The sequence below is a fragment of the Corythoichthys intestinalis genome, chromosome 14 (genome assembly GCF_030265065.1).
Source record: "Corythoichthys intestinalis isolate RoL2023-P3 chromosome 14, ASM3026506v1, whole genome shotgun sequence".
Taxonomy (NCBI): Eukaryota; Metazoa; Chordata; class Actinopteri; order Syngnathiformes; family Syngnathidae; genus Corythoichthys; species Corythoichthys intestinalis.
The window spans coordinates 8,657,940-8,681,676 of NC_080408.1; the positions used below are offsets into that span (position 1 = coordinate 8,657,940).

At 40.1% G+C, this 23,737-nt stretch overlaps 1 protein-coding gene across 3 annotated transcripts in view; it reads right to left on the reverse strand.

Annotated features, from left to right (window-relative positions):
* Positions 1 to 4,325: 4,325 nt before the first annotated feature.
* ccdc24 (coiled-coil domain containing 24) overlaps positions 4,326 to 23,737 on the reverse strand; it is a 74,269-nt gene continuing 54,857 nt past the window's right edge. For all 3 annotated transcript variants that reach the window (XM_057856591.1, XM_057856593.1, XM_057856592.1), the window contains 4 exons: positions 18,100 to 18,154; positions 17,328 to 17,391; positions 12,393 to 12,489; positions 4,326 to 6,062 (listed from right to left, as the gene is read on the reverse strand). In XM_057856591.1, the coding sequence (XP_057712574.1) occupies positions 5,702 to 6,062; positions 12,393 to 12,489; positions 17,328 to 17,391; positions 18,100 to 18,154 (577 nt within the window). In that variant the 3' untranslated portion in view covers positions 4,326 to 5,701. The remainder of the gene's footprint in view (positions 6,063 to 12,392; positions 12,490 to 17,327; positions 17,392 to 18,099; positions 18,155 to 23,737) is intronic.

The window sequence follows — 23,737 nt, forward strand, 5'->3', positions numbered from 1 at the left end:
CGTTTTTTTCCCTAAACGAAATATTAGACATCAATTAATGATTCTAAGCTAAAAATGACAGACCTTTTGAATGATAAATATAATTAATTACCTTCGTTTTATGCCCGGGTTGAAACAAAAGCGGTTGTGCGACATCTGTAAACGGGGGTTTCCAGTGTAAAATGGACAAATTAAAAATAGTTCGGGGGCTTAATGCGCCATGAATCTGCTATGGCAGCATAAAGACATTGTTCTATCAAACACAACAGTTGTTTTGGCTTTAAATACAGCACTTTCTTTTAAACAGGAGTGCAAGAGCTGCTTATTGCTTATTAACTGCTTTTTCAGCCTTGTCTGTGTTTTCCGCCATATGCATTCGCTGCTATTGTGAAGAAGTGGCTCCACTATGCCCCAGACATAGACAGCGAATCATGCCAGACAGCCCAGGAATCTACAGATCTACAGCAGTTTTGTAGAGAGGTATGGGCCAAGACCAGTCCTGATCGATGTGCCAGACTGATCTGCAGCTACAGGAAGCATCTGGTTGAAGTTATTGCTGCCAAAGGGGGGGGGAGGGTGCACAAAATATTAAATGTGATGGTTCACTTACATATTTTTCCTCCTTTTGTCATCGTTTGCATACTATCCTCATTAAAATATGAAAACCTATAAATGTTTGGGTGGTTTTAGTGAAAGCAGACACTGTTTTTTCATCTGTGTGATTTGGACAAAGTTAAGCTCACATTTGATGGTGATTTTATGCAGAAACGTGAGAAATTCCAAAAGGTTCAGTTACTGTTTCATACCACTGTAGTGATGCCTAGCCCCACCTCCCCTCGAAAGACAATTACCTGAAAAAAATGGATTCTAGGTTGAGAATAACGATAGATTACTTCTACGGAAATGCAAAATACCGAATTGGCCCGAATATAAGACGCCCCTGATTATAAGACGACCACTTCTTTTTCAAGACTCAAGTAGTGATGCACGATAATGCATTTTTCAACCGATACCGATAACCCATAATTTCCTCATCGTTCCAACCGATAATGTCAAGCCATAATTCTATTAAAAGTCACAAGCCCCATAGTTTAGCTTAGTTCATGTGTGTTTAGCTTCAGCATTCGCGCGAGCAGCAGCCTCGTATTCGTTCCAAAAATATTTGTGATGCAATTTTAAATGGCTGATCGGGTTAGTGGTCTTGAATGAGGACGCTTTCTTTCCGCCTCGTGGAACATCTGCAGTGCATGTTTTGCAGATGGTGAGAGCATCGTTTTTTTCACACACGGAAAAAAGTCAACCCACGCTAGTGACAGAGGCGCCATGATATCACCTCAACCCTGTAGTGTGACGCCGCCTCATCTATGACGCCATACTCCTCAACCCCTCCTCAATCAGGGGCTTTAGAGAGAGGAGGGGTTGAGGAGGCGGCGGTGGAGAAGTGGACAAAACTGCTTCGGATGCGCACATTTGGAGGCTAAATCGAGTATATAATTATTGGATTGCATTATCGGTTGATTTTTTTTAATTTATCTGGATTATCTGTGTGAAGTCATGATTGCCATTATCAGCCGATAATTATCAGTAACCGATATTATCGTGCATCTATAGACTCAAGTTTGAAAAAAACTTTTTGAACACCAAATACAGAAAATAATTACAGTACATCCGAAGCAAATGATAAAACAATATATTTGAGAGAAAAAGCATGTTTTTTTGCCTCATTCAAATCTCAATATCTGAACATTTATAAATACGTAAACTAAAGTGCAATCACATTCGTAAATGAATGACTTCTGGTTTTTGAAATGTAAATAAACCAATCTATTGTGATAAAACAACAAAATTGCAATAACTGCATTAACCATCAAAGTGAAGTCTAACTGTAACTGTAGTCTTGAAACAAATCTGAATTTGAAAAACATTGCAATAAAATAATGCAAACTGGTTAAACTTGAGAGTAGTTGAGATCTGTCATGACAGAACATCGCTTCAATGATATCTGGCGCCATCTAGCGTCGTGAATGGGTATAATGTCTAGACCGCGAATATAAGACGACCCCCTCTTTTTCAGTCTTATTGCTATGCAAAAAAACACTGTCTTATATTCGGGCCAATACGATATGTCAAATATGTCAGTTTCCTCTGGATCATTATCAATGTTCCAGAACAGGAATATCTCAATTTGGCAATTAAAGGGTATGTAGTGCCCTGGGAAAATGTTAATATTCCATCATTTATCCATAAACGCATGCCTTTTGTATTCATATCATGCCACTTCGTGTAATTACAAGAAAATGAGAGAAATTTGGCTCGATTGTCAAGCTAAAACGACCGGCGCCCGAGATCTGGCAGATTGTGTGCGTGACGTCACGACAAGTGAAGAGGTGGGCAGCGCCTGTCTGCATCAATAGAATTCCTTCTAGTGAGGGGAGAATTACGGGTGTTTTGAGCTGTTTATGCTGATGCATTGTGTTCGTCCTGCACATATTCCAGGTTCCCTCATGAAGAAACACCCCTCGTTGTCAATAAAAGAGAATTCAGAATTGACAGTGAGGGGTGTTTCTTCAACAAGAAAAAGGCTCAGTGCTTTAATACTGAATGGCGGCGATGATGGCAGACAATTTCGTTTCTAGTTTCAGCGACGAATCCGACGTAGAAGGACGTAACGAATGTTCATCTAATGGTGACGAGGAGAGTTACGAAGCTTTAATCGGTGTTTTAGGTTACCAATTTGAGCCCAAACGAACGCCAATGCAGCGTAATGAAACGGTCATTGAGGGGAGCAATGACACTGATGAAACATCGGCAGCAGATCGTGTGGGAAACACCAATGATTTGTTTTGCATTTCTTTTTGTGAAGCTGATACACCGTGACTGCAAAATAAAGGAATGCATAGAATAATGATCATTTATTGCGCTATCATACAGTGCCTTGCAAAAGTATTCGGCCCCCTTGAATCTTGCAACCTTTCGCCACATTTCAGGCTTCAAACATAAAGATATGAAATTTAATTTCTTTGTCAAGAATCAACAACAAGTGGGACACAATCGTGAAGTGGAACAACATTTATTGGATAATTTAAACTTTTTTAACAAATAAAAAACAAAAAAGTGGGGCGTGCAATATTATTCGGCCCCTTTACTTTCAGTGCAGCAAACTCACTCCAGAAGTTCAGTGAGGATCTCTGAATGATCCAATGTTGTCCTAAATGACCGATGATGATAAATAGAATCCACCTGTGTGTAATCAAGTCTCCGTATAAATGCACCTGCTCTGTGACAGTCTCAGGATTCTGTTTAAAGTGCAGAGAGCATTATGAAAACCAAGGAACACACCAGGCAGGTCCAAGATACTGTTGTGGAGAAGTTTAAAGCCGGATTTGGATACAAAAAGATTTCCCAAGCTTTAAACATCTCAAGGAGCACTGTGCAAGCCATCATATTGAAATGGAAGGAGCATCAGACCACTGCAAATCTACCAAGACCCGGCCGTCCTTCCAAACTTTCTTCTTAAACAAGGAGAAAACTGATCAGAGATGCAGCCAAGAGGCCCATGATCACTCTGGATGAACTGCAGAGATCTACAGCTGAGGTGGGAGAGTCTGTCCACAGGACAACAATCAGTCGTACACTGCACAAATCTGGCCTTTATGGAAGAGTGGCAAGAAAAAAAGCCATTTCTCAAAGATATCCATAAAAAGTCTCGTTTAAAGTTTGCCACAAGCCACCTGGGAGACGCACCAAACATGTGGAAGAAGGTGCTCTGGTCAGATGAAACCAAAATTGAACTTTTTGGCCACAATGCAAAACGATATGTTTGGCGTAAAAGCAACACAGCTCATCACCCTGAACACACCATCGCCACTGTCAAACATGGTGGTGGCAGAATCATGGTTTGGGCCTGCTTTTCTTCAGCAGGGACAGGGAAGATGGTTAAAATTGACGGGAAGATGGATGCAGCCAAATACAGGAACATTCTGGAAGAAAACCTGTTGGTATCTGCACAAGACCTGAGACTGAGACGGAGATTCATCTTCCAGCAGGACAATGATCCAAAACATAAAGCCAAATCTACAATGGAATGTTTCAAAAATAAACGTATCTAGGTGTTACAATGGCCAAGTCAAAGTCCAGACCTGAATCCAATCGAGAATCTGTGGAAAGAGCTGTTCACAAACACTCTCAAAATTTTGTTCCACTTCACGATTGTGTCCCACTTGTTGTTGATTCTTGACAAAAAATTAAAATTTTATATCTTTATGTTTGAAGCCTGAAACGTGGCGAAAGGTTGCAAGGTTCAAGGGGGCCGAATACTTTTGGAAGGCACTGTAGCTTTTCGCTCTGCCAACAGACACAAATATGAATGGGATCAGAGGATTTGTTCTATATATTTTCTGAACGATAATTTATACATGTGTCCAGTCCTGTATCCAATGCGTGACATTTTTCTATTATAAAAGAGTACTCACTCTGGCCATTTCGAGCTTGGCTGCTCCCCTCCTTTGCTTAGCTTTAGCCTCCTTTACCAGTCATCGTCCTCTTTCTTGATATCTCGGGACATTTAGGTGGCTGCGCCTGTATGGTTGGCACCGCATCTCCTTTGAGCAGCAATCTTTTAGCAAAACCCGATTTCTCTTGTCCATAGTTCGAGAAGCTTTCAGGTGGAAAATGCGCACCACAGAAAAGCGTGCCGGAGGCTGTGTCTAGAAAATTAGTACTCTTTGCACCGACGGACTTTACCCATTATCTGTGTAGTCCAGCTTTTTTTTTCGCGTTCAGGAACTCATGGATACTATATTCCTATAAATAACTATTTGTACACCACATAGCACAGCAGTTTTGAACCATTTTTGTGATGTTTTGGTCAAACAAACCCCAACGCTACTCTCTCGTCGTTAAAAAACAACGGCACCTGGCTCCGCCTCGACTGTCAATCGCTTGTCGTGACGTTACCGCCCCATTCGGCTGTTTCCGGAACACTTTCGGAAATGTTCGTCATTTTCCATCTATTTTCGATAATTGCTCATTAATGTGATTGATTTTTTTGTTAACTTTATCAATATTTGTTATCTTGGCACATAACGGTTCTATTGATGTCTCACACCCCCTTTGCCGCTACATACCCTTTAATATAACATAAAATTTGGTAAACTCTCAGAGGACCTGTTTATCAACATTGTAAACTCAAGAGTTAGCCAAGCTTCTTCAGTTGTTTTCCTCTTTTACTCGTCTGGATGCCCCAGTCTTGGGACTATAGCAGGCAACTAATTTGGTAGAGGAGAATCATAATTGTTAGTTTATGCATCTTTTTTTTTTTGGGACTGAAAATACTATTTATTGTAGATTATTCCTTAAATAAGAATGTTTGTATGTGTCTCCCTTGAAAAAAATGTGATAAAACAGTAATAAAACAGTAATAATCTAGTAATAAAGTAGTAATAGAAATACAATAATTTATGTTCTTCAGAACAATCACACCTTTAGTAAAAATCTAAAGAAAATTCTTAGTTGACATCAGTCTAGTGGCTGATTTATCAATCTTAGGGGAGTAACTTTGCTGTAAACACTTGAGATGTCCACATTTGCTGTTGAGTACACAAGGAAACCAACACTGTTGATTTCGACTTCGCCACTGGTTCCCATCTGTTCTGTGATAAGCCCGTTTTGACTGTAGCTGCAATTTTACCTTTGATTTTTTAAAGTCCATAAATCACTCTTGCTACCCTGGTTGGAGATACTGTGAGGGGAAGAAAGGTGAGCTATCAGGGGTTGTGAGGAGCTGCCAGAAGAAATCCGAGTCATCTTCCACTGGGAGCGAAGGCTCCGTTACAACCGACTCGTTGGATACGAGTTTAAGACGGACTTTCCTGTGACGGGAAGCCGACGAGGCATTTCTGTGCTGATGAGAAGTCCTTGAGGTGGTCTCCGAGTCGTCGATCAGGTTTAGAGGGCCGCAAATGTTCGTGTGAGGGGGAGTGGAGGGAGGACGCGGCCTTCGGAGGGATGTGGAAGTTAACGTGGACAAGGATTTATCAGAGCTTCTTTGTGCTGTTGAGAGACTGTGATTGGAGAAAGCAGTTCTTTGGAAGGAAAGACAAACAGACATAAATAAAACAGCAATTAATATACAGAAAAAGGATAACAACACTGGGATTCCGTTTTTTTTTTTTGTCTTTATTTGACAGCGGCGTCACAAGACTGCAGTAATAAGACCCTCATAATTATGACATGACACTGTCATGGGCATTATGAATGCTAATGACTGATGTCATTTAGTGGCGCCACTGTCAAATAAAGTGTCACCAAATATCATGACTAGCAATTAATGAAACAACTGGAACAGTAACTGAAGAAATAATTAGCCCAGAGCATGAATTTTGATTGTAATTTACATCTGTAGCGCTGCAATGCATGCTAGGAGGCATGTTGGACGATAACAGTGTTAACAGCAGGTGGCAGCAGTGGTTGACTTTCTCCCCCAAAGGAGCAGTGATGGCCAAATGAAGCTTCTTGAAACAATGAAGCTTTGCAGCTAATTGGTTCAAAGCTTCATGGGGTTCATTTGGTCTCATGACAGTCTTACGATGCCGCTGTCAAATAAAGTGTTACTGGTTAATATCTTTTGGTGTAAATACAGTGGGGCAAATAAGTATTTAGTCAACCACTAATTGAAAATATTAGAGAGGCCTGTAATTGTCACCATGGGTAAACCTCAACCATGAGAGACAGAATGTGGAAAAAAAAACAGAAAATACCATTGCTTGATTTTTAAAGAATTTATTTGCAAATAAAATAACAATTAAATGTTAACATGGAAGATGGTTGGCCCTCTGGGTGGGGAATTCAATTTAAAAAAGGATATAGATGGAACAACTCTTCACTTCAGTGTTGCAACTGTTCAACTGTTCAGATATTTGTTTTAAAGAAAAAGTCTTAGCCAAAGTTATTTTTATTTTGTTTTTCAAAATATCTACATTTCAGAATAATGTATTTTCTATTTTTGAGCAGAATTCTAGCTTTGTGTAGGCTAATGTTCCTATTGTTGAAAGAACAAAAGTCTGTAATAAACAACTTGCACATTTATATTTTGCATTTTGTTTTGTCACTGTACCGAAAATGAACCGAACCGTGACCTCAAAACCGAGGTACGTACCGAACCGAGATTTTTGTGTACCATTTCACTCCTTATACATACAGTGGGGAGAACAAGTATTTGATACACAGTCAATGGGAAAACCCATTGGCAGTGTATCAAATACTTGTTCTCCCCACTGTGTATGTATATACTGGACTGTCTCAGGAAATTAGAATACACAATATTCTAATTTTTTGAGACAGTCCTGTGTATATATACAGGACTGTCTCAGGAAATTAGAATACACAATATTCTAATTTCCTGACTGTCTCAGGAAATTAGAATATTGTGTATTCTAATTTCCTGAGACAGTCCTGTATATATACACAGGACTGTCTCAAAAAATTAGAATATTGTGTATTCTAATTTTCTGAGACAGTCCAGTATATATATATATATATATATATATATATATATATATATATATATATATATATATATATATATATATATACATATATATACAGTGCCTTGCAAAAGTATTCGGCCCCCTTGAATCTTGCAACCTTTCGCCACATTTCAGGCTTCAAACATAAAGATATGAAATTTAATTTTTTTGTCAAGAATCAACAACAAGTGGGACACAATCGTGAAGTGGAACAACATTTATTGGATAATTTAAACTTTTTTAACAAATAAAAAACAAAAAATATTATCCGGCCCCCTTCCGTTAATACTTTGTAGCGCCACCTTTAGCTCCAATTACAGCTGCAAGTCGCTTGGGGTATGTTTCTATCAGTTTTGCACATCGAGAGACTGACATTCTTGCCCATTCTCCCTTGCAAAACAGCTCGAGCTCAGAGGTTGTTTGTGAACAGCAGTCTTCAGCTCTTTCCACAGATTCTCGATTGGATTCAGGTCTGGACTTTGACTTGGCCATTCTAACACCTGGATACTTTTATTTTTGAACCATTCCATTGTAGATTTGGCTTTATGTTTTGGATCATTGTCCTGTTGACAAATCTCCGTCCCAGTCTCAGGTCTTGTGCAGATACCAACAGGTTTTCTTCCAGAATGTTCCTGTATTTGGCTGCATCCATCTTCCCGTCAATTTTAACCATCTGCCCTGTCCCTGCTGAAGAAAAGCAGGCCCAAACCATGATGCTGCCACCACCATGTTTGACAGTGGGGATGGTGTGTTCAGGGTGATGAGCTGTGTTGCTTTTACGCCAAACATATCGTTTTGCATTGTGGCCAAAAAGTTCCAATTTTGGTTTCATCTGACCAGAGCACCTTCTTCCACATGTTTGGTGTGTCTCCCAGGTGGCTTGTGGCACTCTTTAAACCAGACTTTTTATGGATATCTTTGAGAAATGGCTTTCTTCTTGCCACTCTTCCATAAAGGCCAGATTTGTGCAGTGTACGACTGATTGTTGTCCTATGGACAGACTCTCCCACCTCAGCTATAGATCTCTGCAGTTCATCCAGAGTGATCATGGGCCTCTTGGCTGCATCTCTGATCAGTTTTCTCCTTGTTTGAGAAGAAAGTTTGGAAGGACGGCCGGGTCTTGGTAGATTTGCAGTGGTCTGATGCTCCTTCCATTCAATATGATGGCTTGCACAGTGCTCCTTGAGATGTTTAAAGCTTGGGAAATCTTTTTGTATCCAAATCCTTTAAACTTCTCCACAACAGTATCTCGGACCTGCCTGGTGTGTACCTTGGTTTTCATAATGCTCTCTGCACTTTAAACAGAACCCTGAGACTATCACAGAGCAGGTGCATTTATACGGAGACTTGATTACACACAGGTGGATTTTATTTATCATCATCGGTCATTTAGGACAACACTGGATCATTCAGAGATCCTCACTGAACTTCTGGAGTGAGTTTGCTGCACTGAAAGTAAAGGGGCCGAATAATATTGCACGCCACACTTTTCAGTTTTTTATTTGTTAAAAACGTTTAAATTATCCAATAAATGTTGTTCCACTTCACGATTGTGTCCCACTTGTTGTTGATTCTTGACAAAAAAATTAAATTTCATATCTTTATGTTTGAAGCCTGAAATGTGGCGAAAGGTTGCAACATTCAAGGGGGTCGAATACTTTTGCAAGGCACTGTATATATATATATATATATATATACATTTTTTTCATAAGAGCTAAAGGTTTTTTGAGTGAAAGCAGTGAATTAGTCTTTTTTATTTTATTTTAGTTACATCTGAGATTGTTGGCTGTTTTCAACAATGTATATCGAAAATAAAGACATTGATTGACTGAAAATGGTTAAATATTAAATGAAATGTCTTGTTTTCTCATGTATATTTATAATTGCTCTTCACCTAAAAAAATCGATAGAATTTTCAGTCAATTACTTGACTACTAAAATATTCGATAGCTGCAGCCCTACAATAATCTTAAACAAACACACACTTCTTCCTGCCCAAGGTCCGCTCAGCGAAAGCCTTCAAAAGACTGAATGTTTAACTAAGCGTTGTCATTTTTTTCTTGGGAACCTTTTGTTGACGTGTGACAGGGTGACCTTGCCTCCTTGCCTGAGTGTTTATGTTTCGCCTTGCCGTTTTGATCGTTGTCGACCTGAATAAATTGTCTTTTTGTTTTTGGTGAGACTTCTTTAAACCTTTCAAAATGGGGTCAGTAAAAAAGGTTAAGACCAAAGCGAATGTGCGGAGTTTGGCATTCTGGCCAGATTGCCAGAATCTCGCCGGCCCGGTTCGTTGGAGCTGCGCCAACGCGGGTCCGGCTGTTCGGTTGGCGCGATTCCGGCAGTCTGGCTAGAAGGTCATATTCCTTCACTATTTCAAAATGTGTTTGTCTTCATTTAGTTTTAGTCAACAGAAAACTCAGACAAATGTCAGCTATTTTTAGTCGACAATTCTCAAAATGTTTTCGTCTATAAACTTCAAAAGTTTTAGTCCATGAATAAATAAGTAAAAGGTTTCCAACAATTTCGAATGAACATTGACAGAAGAGCACATAATTGTAGAGTCTACAAGGACAATAACATCTTCATGATGATAATACACACTCAGCTGGAAAACAACACATTATTTGCAATTAATTAAACTTACCTGGACACAAAAACTGTATGTAAAAAGTTTTCCAAGAACTTTAAGAAGACACTCACCGAGTCACTGCGCTAAATGCTAATGCTAACACGAACGCTAGGCTAACGTGAAGCAACATGGCACAGCCAAGATAAGAAAACAAATCTTACCAAGCAGCCCCTGACACATGTGTTTCACAAAAGGAGCCTGGAATGGGCACATGCTTAAGCCCGAGGGGAGGCGCAGCACGTCACATGTGTGACACCACCAAACTCTGCGTAAATGCGTGCTAACTAGGGTTGCCACCTTTCAGAAATAGAAATAAGGGACGCCCCCCTCGCGCCCACAGCTGGACGGGTGAAAAAAAGTATCAACCCCAAAACTCCTAAAATGCATAGAAATGTATCTATTTTTAGATGAGAAAACTGTATTGTGCACTATTTAGGCATGGCGGTTTCCTTGCAGCAGATAGTTTTGTTTTTTCCTGCAGGTTAGCGAAAACGAAGTTGTGAATATTGTAATTAACATTTGTGTTGTCGGCACTGAATCTGGTCACGTGATCCATTGACAAGCCAGATTTCTTAGGGGAATGTTGCAGCAGAGCTACAATTCCAGCAGCTGGCTCGTCTGCATTCTCAATGAAGTCCAGCATTTTGTTGGTGACCCCAGACTCTGGACTGAAGTACTGGACAGCAAGGGGAAACATCTTCTCGCTCAGTTTATTCGAGGCACCGTTCTGTACGGAGAATGGGATGGGTGACGTTAAGATCTTGAGCACATCACCCACTGCCTTTGAACCCAGGACTTGTTTCAACAATGCCTCTTGCTTTGTTCTCCCCAAAGTCATTTTCTTCACCATTTTGGAATCACATAAAAATCTTCTGATTGAGCCTGTGTCCACAGTCAGCACTATTGTAGCTCTGGCTGGCTACGTTTTACTGTGTGGTATACCAGTGTCACCTCAGCTGCAGTAATTTAGAGGGTAGGAGTGGAATGATGTCAAATTCATAATAATTCCAAATGAGGAGCATTAGTTAGCGTAACAAAATAAGCTGTTCTTTATGGGTACATAAATTCCTTCCATATTGATTGATAATAAATGCATGTTTCCCCCCCCAAAAAAAGAGAAAAAAAAAATCAACATTCCTGAAAATAATCAACCATAGTGGCTACTGAAATAGCCTAGCGATGCTCCTATCAATGCAAGATGTATTAAGGTTAATAGAAATATAGCCTATATGTTATCCATATACAAGAGCATAATAACATACCAAATCAAGCTCAGGGGATGTTTCAGGGACAAAGAATTGTGACGAAGGCTCTTCTGGGATCTTATATTCCATTTGTGGAGGTCCCCTGCAGCATGCTGTTTTACACCTCCGTGAGACACAGCAAAAACTTTCCTGCTTGCCTTTAGTTCGCTTTATAATCATCATCAGTGACTATCGAGGCAGGGGAGACTGTCTTCCCACTCCAGTCTATTTTTTGGAGATGTTTCCCCTTTTGAGGATGAGGTGGGGTGTCCTGAGCTTCTGCTGTAGAAGAAGACATCTTTGTTTTGAAAACGGCCGGGCGGTGCACTGAGCAGAGCGAGCGACATAACTAGGCAACGAACCCGGAAGTGGAGCACAGTGCTGGGCAGACAGCAGCGGGAAGGCAGATAACTATCTTGCTGTCTATAATATCTCCTGCCCTTTTTGTTCATTATTGTTGGCTCAGTGGTCACTCATGAGCGCAGGTGTGTGTTTGTGTGTGACAGACGTGCATGGGCTGGGCGCACCGCCGCCCACCACTCCCCGCCGCCGGAGCAGCGGGTCGCGCGGGGTCGCCCCATGGGACAATTGTGAAATACGGAATGAACAGCGTTCCGTATTGGTTCAATACGGAACGCAACTTTTAATTCCCAATTACGGAACGATTCCGTATTTCAAGGGACGGGTGGCAAGCCTAGTGCTAACTACACATAAGATAAGCAAATATAACATGTTGTGAACTTATGATGGAAACTATGGCGAATTTTCGTCTCCTTCTCGTCTCATCAGATCACAAATGGCATCCATGTAGTTATGTTTTAGTCTCGTTTTTTGCTCGTCATCATGACGTCATTGTCATGAAAAAAAATTGTTCGTTGACAAAATATTTTCGTTATCGTCATGGTTGACAAAAACAACACTGATTGCTGAATCAATAATACAGTATTATGAAGTGGTGAGATTTAGAAACATATACACCATGGATGTTTTAACTTCCAATATTGCTGTCCTTACCTGAATGGTGGCTTCACTGCTTTTTCTCTGACATGCAACGGAGGCGAGGGGAAAAGCTGAAAATCTTTTTGAATGGCTCCTCTCAATTCTTTCAACTCTAAAAAGGTCATTTAAAAACAATACAGAAGACCGTGTCAATTGGAGCGGCAATATTAAAATCATTTTCCAGTACTGTATAGTCGAGAGCGTAGGTTTGCGTAGGGACATAACACTACCAACTTTTCAAGATGCTCAAATTGTCCCTACCAACTTTTAAGCAACCTTATTTGTAATATATAATGACTTCAGTTTTTTAGGTCATTTAGAATGCCTTCCCATATGATGTAAGAATAGAATTGACCCTTCCATTAATAAGTGAATTTACAGTACTTTCATTATGTTCAGACTTACATTGACCCCTATTCCCTCGCTAAATTTGCCAGCCCATTTTTTCCCCTCAAACGCACGTTTGATTGGCTGATGACTTGAACCCCCCCCAACACACACGGATTCACACCAAGACAGAAATACAACATGTCGCCTCCTCCACCCCCTTCGAAGCTGAGGGATATTACAAGTTTTTTTCTCGCCAGCAGCAGCCACTGTAAGTAATGTAAAAAGACCTCAATGTTGTGGAGGTGGGGAACACACCATTAATTTTGTTACTGCTACACTGCTTCAGGTCAATTTTACTCACTTAGATTTCTTGAAACTAGGGCTGTCGAACGATTAAAATTTTTAATCGAGTTAATCACAGCTTAAAAATTAATCGTAATTATTCGAAATTCAAACTATCTATAAAATATTCCATATTTTTCTGTATATACTGTATACATTGAACATACTGTACTTAAGTACTGTATTTGTTTATTATAACAATAAATCAACAAGATGGCATTAACATTAACATTCTTTTAAAGCGATCCATGAATAGAAAGACTTGTAGTTCTTAAAAGATAAATGTTAGTACAAGTTATGGAAATTTTATATTAAAACCCCTCTTAATGTTTTCGTTTTAATAAAATTTGTAAAATTTTCAATCAAAAAATAAACTAGTAGCTCGCCATCGTTGATGTCAATAATTACACAATGCTCATTGTGCTGAAACTCATAAAATCAGTCGCACCCAAGTGCCAGCAGAGGGCGACAAAAAAACAAAAAACACACTAGTGTGCCGTGAGAGATCGTCAGGTGTGCCGCGAGAAATTATCTAATGTCGCATTTTTATTTTGTTTATTATTTTCCATTGTTGACACAATAAAGTGGGAAAGTTATCACCGAGACCTCTCCTTTCTATTTCCCCATTCGGGGCTATTACAATATTTTTTTAAGTCGTCGGGCGGAGTTGCAGTAGGAAGGAAGGAGTAGGTAGAAAGTTCTCGGTCGTGTGCAGATGACCGTTTTCTCATGTCACGTTCAAAAACTGCTTGGATTTATAGCCATCAACGACCTTGCTGTGTGGACCCCAGCACGTCTACTGCACTTTATTTGGTTAGACTCGTCATGTGTCGATATACTCGAAAGTGTCCTTCCTATTTTATCCATATGTGACGACCGTCAATCCTCCCCCAGTGTTATATTACAACACATTGTTGGGAACAGCAAGGTGGCTAATGGCTAAAAATCCGAGCAGTTCTTGAACGCGACTCGAGCAGCACAGCGGCATGGTGCCAAGCAAGTTTAAACGTCATCTCCAAACAAAACAGTCGCTGCTTCAAAACAAGTCGATGGACTATTTTGTTTGCCTTTGTGAAAACACAGAGAAACAGGCAACTTTTTTTTTTGTAATATAAAAACTACGAAGGAAAATGAGAAAGCCCTCAAAGCCAGTTACCTTGTTGCTAAATCCAAAAAGTCAGACACTGTGACAGAGACATTAATACTACCTGCCTACAAAGCTATTGTCTACGAGATGCTCAGCCCTGATGTGGTTAAAGACATTGAATATACTGTACAGAAAATAATTTTAGAACATTTTTGGTTTGTGGTGTGCCGCGAGATTTTTTCCAATGTAAAAACGTGCCGTGAGTCAAAAAAGGTTGAAAAACACTGATTTAGCCTATCAATTAATTAGGTTCATATTGGTGCGAAATTTAGCCCTGACCCCTTTTCACCCAATCTGTTTGGTCTTAGTAATGTACCATCCCCAGGAAAAAATCTACATGCAAATTATGCTGTTATATCGTTTTCGTCCCTACCAATATTGAAACCAAACCTACGCCCTTGAATAGTGAATAGTTCATTATGCACATTATACGCAACCCCAGTCATTAGTGTCAACGGACTCTAGATGGCAGCATTGGCCTAAATGTTCCTTTAGTTATTCGATCGACAGTGGGCCAGACATGTATATATATATTAATGGCTTAATATTATTCCACATTTACCCCCTATAGTTTTAAAATAAATACATACAAGAACTTATGACAAATCTTCACCTTTTTTTTTTTCACAACCTTCTCTTACCCATCACAACATACTTCATTTGTTATCATTTGAAAACCTACCTTGTAAATGTACACAAAACATATGCATACATTATATGCAAGTTGTGGTAATGCATAAAAACATAAAAGTTCCCTCAAACATTCATCTGGTGATGGAACTATTCACTGCTCTCAAATATTTTGACAATGGGTATTAATTTTAACATTTTTTTTTTCTATTTCACAGTGCAAAGATGGCACCAGTTTTGGTCTTAAAAATGTTGACTTTACTCCATTTTAATTGCATCAATATCTGGTGTCCAGGGCCATCCGGCAGTTGCCTAGATCGGCGTCTAAATTGCTTTGCGGGGGAAAAAAATACCCTGAAAAAAATTCTCATGACCAGCTTCCCGAATATTTTCTAACATAGGAAGTCCAGTTCAATGAGTTACATCAGGGGTGGCCGAGTCTGGTCCTCAAGAGGCCCTATCCAGCTTATTTTTCATGTCTCCCTCCTCCAACACACCTGAATCAAATAATCAGGATCATTATCAGGCTCCTGCTGAGCTTGCTGATGAGCTGATGATTTGATTCAGGTGTCATAAAGAAGGGAAACATGGAAAACACGTTGCGTAAGGGCTCTCGAGGACCGGACATGGGCACCCCTGTGTTACATGTTAAAAAATATTTGCTGTATCCGACCTGGATTGGAATAGCCACCTGCTATTTTGTGGCACTCACCAGGCAGGGGGGGGAACAGTTCGTGCTTACAGCATGTAAGCAGAGCCACGTCACGCACAATGCCGAATAATGGCAGGTGATTAAATCAAGGTTTAAGAACGAAACTAAAAGGATCACTTAACAACAAACCATGTAGCATAATTAGCAATTAATGAAACAACTGGAGCAGTAACTGAAGAAATATTTTTGCACAAAACATGAACTTTGAATTATATTTACAGTGCCGCGTTGCATGCTGGGAGGCATGTGGCACGAGTGGCACTACGTTGTACGACAACAGTGTTGACAGCAGGTGGCTGCAGAGCTCGTCTCTCCCAAGGGAAGTGAGAGTTTACATTGAGCACTGATGGCCAAATGAAGCTTCTTGATGAATGAAGGTCGGTATGAAGCTTTGCACCGAGTTGATTCGAAGTTTTATAGTGGTTCATTTGCTATATACGGGTATCAAATAGTCTTGAAGCCCAAGAGGTGAACAGTGTTTAGAATGAATGAATGAATGAATGAATGAATGAATGAATGTTTATTGTCATCATCATCGGTATCATTGACAGTTAAGATATGTGGAATAATTTTCGATTCTTTGTTAACACACTGCGCAATTAAATTCTTAACCTCAACGACCTGAACTGGTTCCAAGAACATGGATTTTAGTATAGGCTCAGTGTGCCTGTAGTCTGCTACTGAGGGGAGTTTTTCAGCTAATTTAGGCCCAACCATCACAAAGAATTCATTAAATTTATTTGCAATCTCTTCTTTGTTCCTCAACTCAATGGTGCTTGAGTTTCTCGTTTTCAGTACGCATTAGCTGGAGTTCTTTCATGACTTCTCGATTCTGGCTTTGAATCAGGTCAGTCAAAGAGACCTCCAATTTCTGGATGGAGTATTTTATTTCATCCAAGTCATCAGGTTTCAGACTTTTTGGAGCCATACTGCAGTCGTGCTTCAGGCTTGGTCTCACATCTTGGACCGTGTGCTTTGGTCAGATGACACCAATATTGAGCTTTTTGGCAACAAACACTCTAAGTGGGTCTGGCGTGCCACAAAAGATGCGCATACTGAAAAGCACCTCATACCCTCTGTGAAGTATGGGGGTGGGTCAGTGATGCCGTGGGGCTGTTTCGCTTCCTAAGGCCCTGGGAACCTTGTTAGGGTGCATGGCATCATGAATGCTTTGAAATACCAGGACATTTTAAATCAAAATCTGTTGCCCTCTGCCCGAAAGCTGAAGATGGGTCGTCACTGGGTCTTTCAGCAAGACAATGACCCTAAACATATGGCCAAATCTACACAGAAATGGTTCACCAGACACAAAATCAAGCTCCTCCCATGGCCATCTCAGTCCCCAGACCTTGTTTGGGGGTTGTACAACGTATTAACACCAGGGGTGCTAATAATTGTGACACACATTATTTGATGTCAAATAATTATTTCTTTATGTGGGATTTTTTCCCCACTGAATAAATGCACTTGTATTGAAGGTTGGATTTTTCTTTTTTTCCGTTAAGGTCTCATATTATTTGAATAAAAAAATATTAGAAGCTAAAAAACACATCTTAACAAGGGGTGCTAATAATTATGGAGGGCACTGTATATATAAAATATATTATTAAAAAAAAGAAGACATCAACATCATCAATTGACTTCCTATCTATTTAAATAGGATTTTAAAACAGTTCAAATGAATTGGACGTCTATCACTATTAATGTCATTGAAACATGATCTTTCACGTCTTCTCTATCCACTTAGGCTGGGTGGAACCCTCCTACATTTCGACATCCCTGCACTTACCTGCAAGGGTCGGTTCACTATCGAAACTTTCACTTTGAATCCTGCACTGCTTTTTGATCATTTCCTGCAGATCACAAAGCACAAAAGGCCACTTAAGACGACTGAAGCCAAAGCGGTAAAATAGATGGCAGATGTACTACATTGATCAGAGAAGGTCTTTGTAAAGAGCAGAGGAAGCAAATGGGCTAAAAATAACAAACGGAGAGAGAGGAGTGGAATTTATGCGTGACCGCTAAATGCTTAAACAGAAGTGTTCCATCATAATTTGCCCTCAAATATTCACATACATCACAGAGGAAATGACAGCCAGTCTGCGTACGTTTGTGTTTATGTATTGGTGTTCAGGTTAGCAAGTTGATTAACAGTGTATTAGTTATTTCAACCCAATGTTATATGAAAACAACAAAGCTTTTTTCCACACATAAACAGTTGAAAAAACGTTTTTCCCTAGTGGGACTTAACTATGGCAACATCTGGCCTCAATAAGTCATAACCCTGACAAGTAAGACAACGTTACAGGCGTGTGTTGCCTTTACCCAGTGGGGATTGGTACATGTACGAATGCAGTTTGTGTATGAAAAGGAGGAAAGAACATGCTTTTTGCACGTGTTTGTGTAGCATTTTTTACTTTAAATGTAGACAGGGAAAAAAAGCTGGATTCCCATAGGTTTCACATACAGAAAATATGACTCTTATCCACGCATAGTTGAAGGCTTTAGGGATTAAAACAAAAGAGGATTAAAGATTAATTCACAACTTCATCCTTTCTTACCTGTATGTGCTTCACTTGGGTTTTTAGCGTGGCACATTCTTCAGTCAGAATCGACCTGCAAGTGATTGCATTGGTAGGTAAGGAGGTTGCCAGGAAGGTTGCATTAGGGCGCGTTCACATTAAGCTAGAGCTGAAACGATCACTCGAATAATTCGAGTCACTCCATTTTAAAAATTGATCGAGGAATCTTTTAATTACGAAGCATGACGTTCTGCCCGAACTACCGTAATTTTCGGACGATAAGCCACAAATTTTTTCCTTCATTTTGAATCCTGCGGCTTATTCGGGTTAATAGGTAACACTTTATTTGACAGCGGTGTCGTAAGACTGTCATAAGACCGTCATAATTACGACCTTACAATATCATGGTCATTACTGAATGCTTATGACAGATGTCAATAAGTGTCATCCATTTATGTCCAGCTCGGATCTTTTGCATCCATTTAAAAGCGAGATCATTTGTCGTATGACACTAAGGCTACGTTCATACTACAGGTCTTAATGCACGAATCCGATTTTTTCGTGTTTTTCCGACTCGAGTGAGGCATTAAGTTGACGGTCTGAACGTGACAAGTCGCATAGAACGGGACCATTTCAAATCCGATCTGGGTCACTTTCGTATGTGGTCTAAATCCGATCTGGGCCACATTTTTCCAGACTGTCGCGGCGGTCTGTGCTGTCCAGTCCCGCAAATCGGATTTAATGCAGCAATTACGTCATCAAATAGCGAGAGAGTTGTTACCGTAGCGATGCACCTGTGCGTTATTAGCGCCTAGCTTGCAGTGAACACGGCTTTTGAGGAAGAGCTGAGCTTGACAACAGTCATAAAAAAATAAAAATGGGTTGAGGATAAGCCTGAGAATGCTCAGTTTTCTCTCTGTTCCAAGTGAGCAATATTTCAACATTGCCTCCACGGCCGAGAGTCGGGACAAACTATGTGTGTGTGACGTGCACGGACAGTGCGTGCATGCTATCGATCCATATAAACTTTGAATATTTGCCTAAACGGGGATTATTTATGTCTGTTATTTGTGTCCACCTTTTGAAAAGCAAAATATGATATCCCTGGAATGACGGATGACGTCTGTCATTTGTTTTGATGGTTCTGCGCATGCGGGTCTTCTTGCTTAGCGGGTGTCGGACTGCGAATTAGTGCACATGCGTAATACTTGAACGGTCTCAATGGATAAAGGCAGTCTGAACGGGCACGCCAAAAAAACGGATATGACAAAAAATCGGATTCGTGCATTAAGACCTGTAGTATGAACGTAGCCTAAATGACAGCTGTCATAAGTAGAGATGTCCCGATCGATCAGCATCGATCGGGTCCGATCACGTCATTTTCAAAGTATCGGAATCGGCAAAAAAATATCGGCCATGCCTTTTTTTAACATATATACTGTATATTTTTTAATTAAATCATTTTCTAATTGTATTTAACGTTACAAACATAATATGTTACACTCATCCAGAGTCTTTAGTTTAGGCTTAAGGTAGGGTTATCAAATTTATCCCGACAACAGCGGTAATTGATTTTTTAAATAATGTATCACATTAAAATATTTAACGCAATTAATGCATGCACTGCACGATGCACTCACGCATTGTCGCGCTCAAACGGTAATGGCGCTGTTTTACCTATATAGAGAGATAACAGGCAACGTATAATGAGTAGAGTGAATTTTGGCAGCCTTTAGAGCCTTTTTTTAATTGGCTAAAGCCTTACAATCCCTCTCCCTATGATTAGAAATATCAAGGGAAGCAATGTGGGGAAGCAAGGTAGCAACTGATCTTTTTCTTAACACCTTATGTTATTTCCCAAAGCAGAGAAGATATATCAATTGGTAGCACTACGCACAGTCATGGTTCCACTTCCCATCATGCATTTGGCCATGGCTACAGTATCATTTACTGAAAGCTCAACAAATACACTAGATGGCAATATTTAGTCACAATGTACAAAGTCACAAGTCTTTCTATCCTTGGATCCCTCTCACAGAAAGAATTAATAATGTAAATGCCATCTTGAGGATTTATTGTCATAATAAACAAATACAGTACTTATGTACTGTATGTTGAATGTATATATTCGTCCGAGTTTTATCCATTTTTTTCTTAATGCATTGCCAAAATGTATATGATCGGGAAAAATTATCGGGAATGATTGGAATTGAATCGGGAGGGGAAAAAAGCAATCGGATCGGGAAATATCGGAATCGGCAGATACTCAAACTAAAACGATCGGGAGCAAAAAAAACATGATCGGAACAACCCTAGTCATAAGCATTCATTAATGCTCATGACAGTGTCATATCAAAATTATGATTATTTAATGACAGTCTTATGGCGCCTCTGTCGAATAAAGTTGTACCAAATAACATAACTAGCAATTAATAAAACAACTGGCACAGTAACTGAAGAAATAATTAGCATACAACATTAATTTTGATTGTTATTTGCATCTGTAGCGCTGCAATGCATGCTAGAAGCATGTTCGAAAACAACAGTGTTGACAGTAGGTGGCAGCAGAGGTTGACTGTCTCCCCCAAAGGAGCAGTAAAGGCCAAATGAAGCTTCTTGAAGCAATGAAGCTTTGCATCCTATTGGTTCAAAGCGTCATAGTGGTTAGATTTGGTCTTTTGACAGGCGTATGATGTCACTGTCAAATAAAGTGTTATTGATTAATATAGTTTGGTGTAAATATCTTGTAATAAAGTGAGGACAGATCTTATAGTCCAGTGCTGCTTATCGATGAACAGCCCGGAGCATCACAGCTGCAGGCTGTGACGCTGCACATAAAGTAGCAAAAGCACACTCTGCTCCAGTAGCACTGACAAGCGGAGCAGGGTGCGCTTAAAGCGGACCGAGACACACGATTTTTGAGCAGACCAGAGTTCGTTTGTTTGGTTGGAACTGGAATCCGGATGTGCGTTCACATTTACAAAACAAAGCGGACTATCTGAGAAAAAGAACTCTGGTCCGTTTAAAATGGACCAAAAAGTGCTTCCTGAATAATATACACAAAATAAATAATGCACGTTGAGAACCAAACTTTAAGGCCCACCCTATCAAATAAGTCCATCCCTACCATCCTCAGAGCGACCTTCGTTTCAGGGCGCCAAATTTAAATAAGCAAGTTGCCCTGCCACACCCTGTATAATTGAGCCTTGGTGTCCACATATCTTTGTTTTTTTCCAAATTAACAAAAAAAGTCATTTATATTTTCTTATTTATTTATTTTATTTTGATTAAATACATACTGGAGTGCCACATCAAATTTTGTTGTTCACAATGTTCATTTCGTTGCTGACAATGACAATAAAGATTTCTATACTATTCTGTTAAGGATTAAAAAAGTTCTTTTGATGGGAAAAAAACCATCCCAAAATGTACTTATACACTGGCCAAAAACCATAAAAACAGGCCGTACCGCAGTTACAGTGTATCACAAAAGTGAGTACACCCCTCGCATTTCTGCAGATATTTAAGTATATCTTTTCATGGGACAACACTGACAAAATGGCACTTTGACACAATGAAAAGTATTCTGTGTGCAGCTTATATAATAGAGTTAATTTATTTTCCCCTCAAAATAACTCAAAATATAGCCATAAATATCTAAACCCCTGGCAACAAAAGCGAGTACACCCCTTAGAAACTACGTACATCCCTAAAAGTCCAAATTGAGTACTGCTTGTCATCCCTCCGAAATGTGACTCGTCACAGCAGTGCTGTCAGCATTGCTGCAGAGATCGAAGAGGTGGGGGGGTCAGCCTGTTAGTGCTTAAACCATGCGCCGCAATCTACATCAAATTGGAGTGCATTAGAGGTGTGCTAAGTTTCAAATTCTTAGATTATTTGCGATTCGGCCGTGGAAGATTCGAGAACAAAAACATCCAAATTCCGATTACTGAAATATGTCAAGTAAAGCGGAACTAAAACACAATCAGCGCGGTCTTCGGGACGCAATGAGGAACGGACCGCATTGCATCCCGAGAGTAAACATTATGCTTGTCATTAACCGGGTAATGACAATGCTAAACTCACGGCTCTGGCTCAACTCATGCCGCTAGATAAAAAAAACAATATTTCCTGACTGCTGTCGACAGCCACTACAAACTACGTCCACATAATGCTACGGTAGATAATAGATATCATATGTATATAGAACTAGATGCAAGATGACAGACTTGACGGCATTAGCAGCACATGTATGGAATACTAGATGCGAAATGACAGACTTGCCGGCGTTAGTAAACAGCCGCCATCTTAAAGCAGAAGACTTCCCTACAAGGCTTTTGTAGCGAACCTTCCAAGCGAACCTAATTAACTTTTTATCCAAAATAATCATAAATCGGCAAACTCTTGACTTGAATTTATCTTTAAACAGTTTTAAAACTTTCCCATGTCGCATGTAGACAGAAGGGAAATTATGGATTAGCAGGAGCAATTTTAACAACTTTAACAGTTGATTCACAACATTAAATTAATTGAATGCAGTTTAAAGCTGCTGATACAGAATGGGGACTTGAGTATTTTATTTACTGTTTTGAACTGTTAACTTGATAATGAAATAGTCGTTTCTTTAAGCCTGAGACGATTTTTGTACAATTTTTGTAACTAATGTACGAAATATTAAAAGCAACTAACAGCTTGGGGGGTTGGTGGGTGTCATCAATTATCGATTTATAATCGAATCGTAGCCTCCGAATCGTAATCGTAATCGAATCGTTAGGTGCCCAAAGATTCCCACCTTTTGTCTGCATGGCAGTCACCCCAGGAGGAAGTCTCTTCCGAAGACGGTACACAAGAAAGCCCGCCCGTCTCATCAGACTATACGACATGGTTCCAGTAATCCATGTGCCTTGTTGACGTGTCTTCAGCAAACTCTTTAGGGGTTTTCTTGTGTACCGTCTTCAGAAGAGGCTTCCTCCTGGGGTGACAGCCATGCACACCAATTTGATGTAGAGTGCAGCGTATGGTCTGAGCACTAACAGGCTGACCGCCCCCCACCAACTCTTCAATCTCTGCAGCAATGCTGACAGCACTCCTGTAATGTCTAGTGCTGCAACGATTAATCGATTAACTTGAGTATTCGATTACAAAAAAAGATTCGATTTAAAATTTGCTGCTTCGAGTATTCGTTTAATTAAAGTGGCATTGTAATGGTTTGTTTTGAAAGTGTTTGCATTTAGTTTTATTGATTAGGGTTGATACACTGCCCTCTGGTCTGCCTCATTTCACATGGCTGAATCCAACTGCTCCTTTTAAGACCAATATTGTTAGGCCTCCTGCTCCTCCCTCCTGAGCCCTGGCCCACCTCCTGCAGGTGTGCCTGTTTTTATTTTGATTACAGCTTGCACGACAGACGGGTGGAGCGGCCACAGGTGATGGTGATGATTATCAGCCTTTTAAAAGCACTGGACGCCGCCACCTCGTCGCCCGATCAACGTGTCTGTTTGCTAAGTCAGTTGTATCTCGCATTCTTTACTTATTTCTCTGATCACCGGCTCACGACATTTTTTGCTCTTGTCCCAGGTCCTGTTTTTTGCGCGCCCCTCGTCGGATTTCATGCCTGCCTCCTTCCCGAGCTTCATCGCCTCTCGCCCACTCGACTACTCCGATCAGGAAGTTCCAC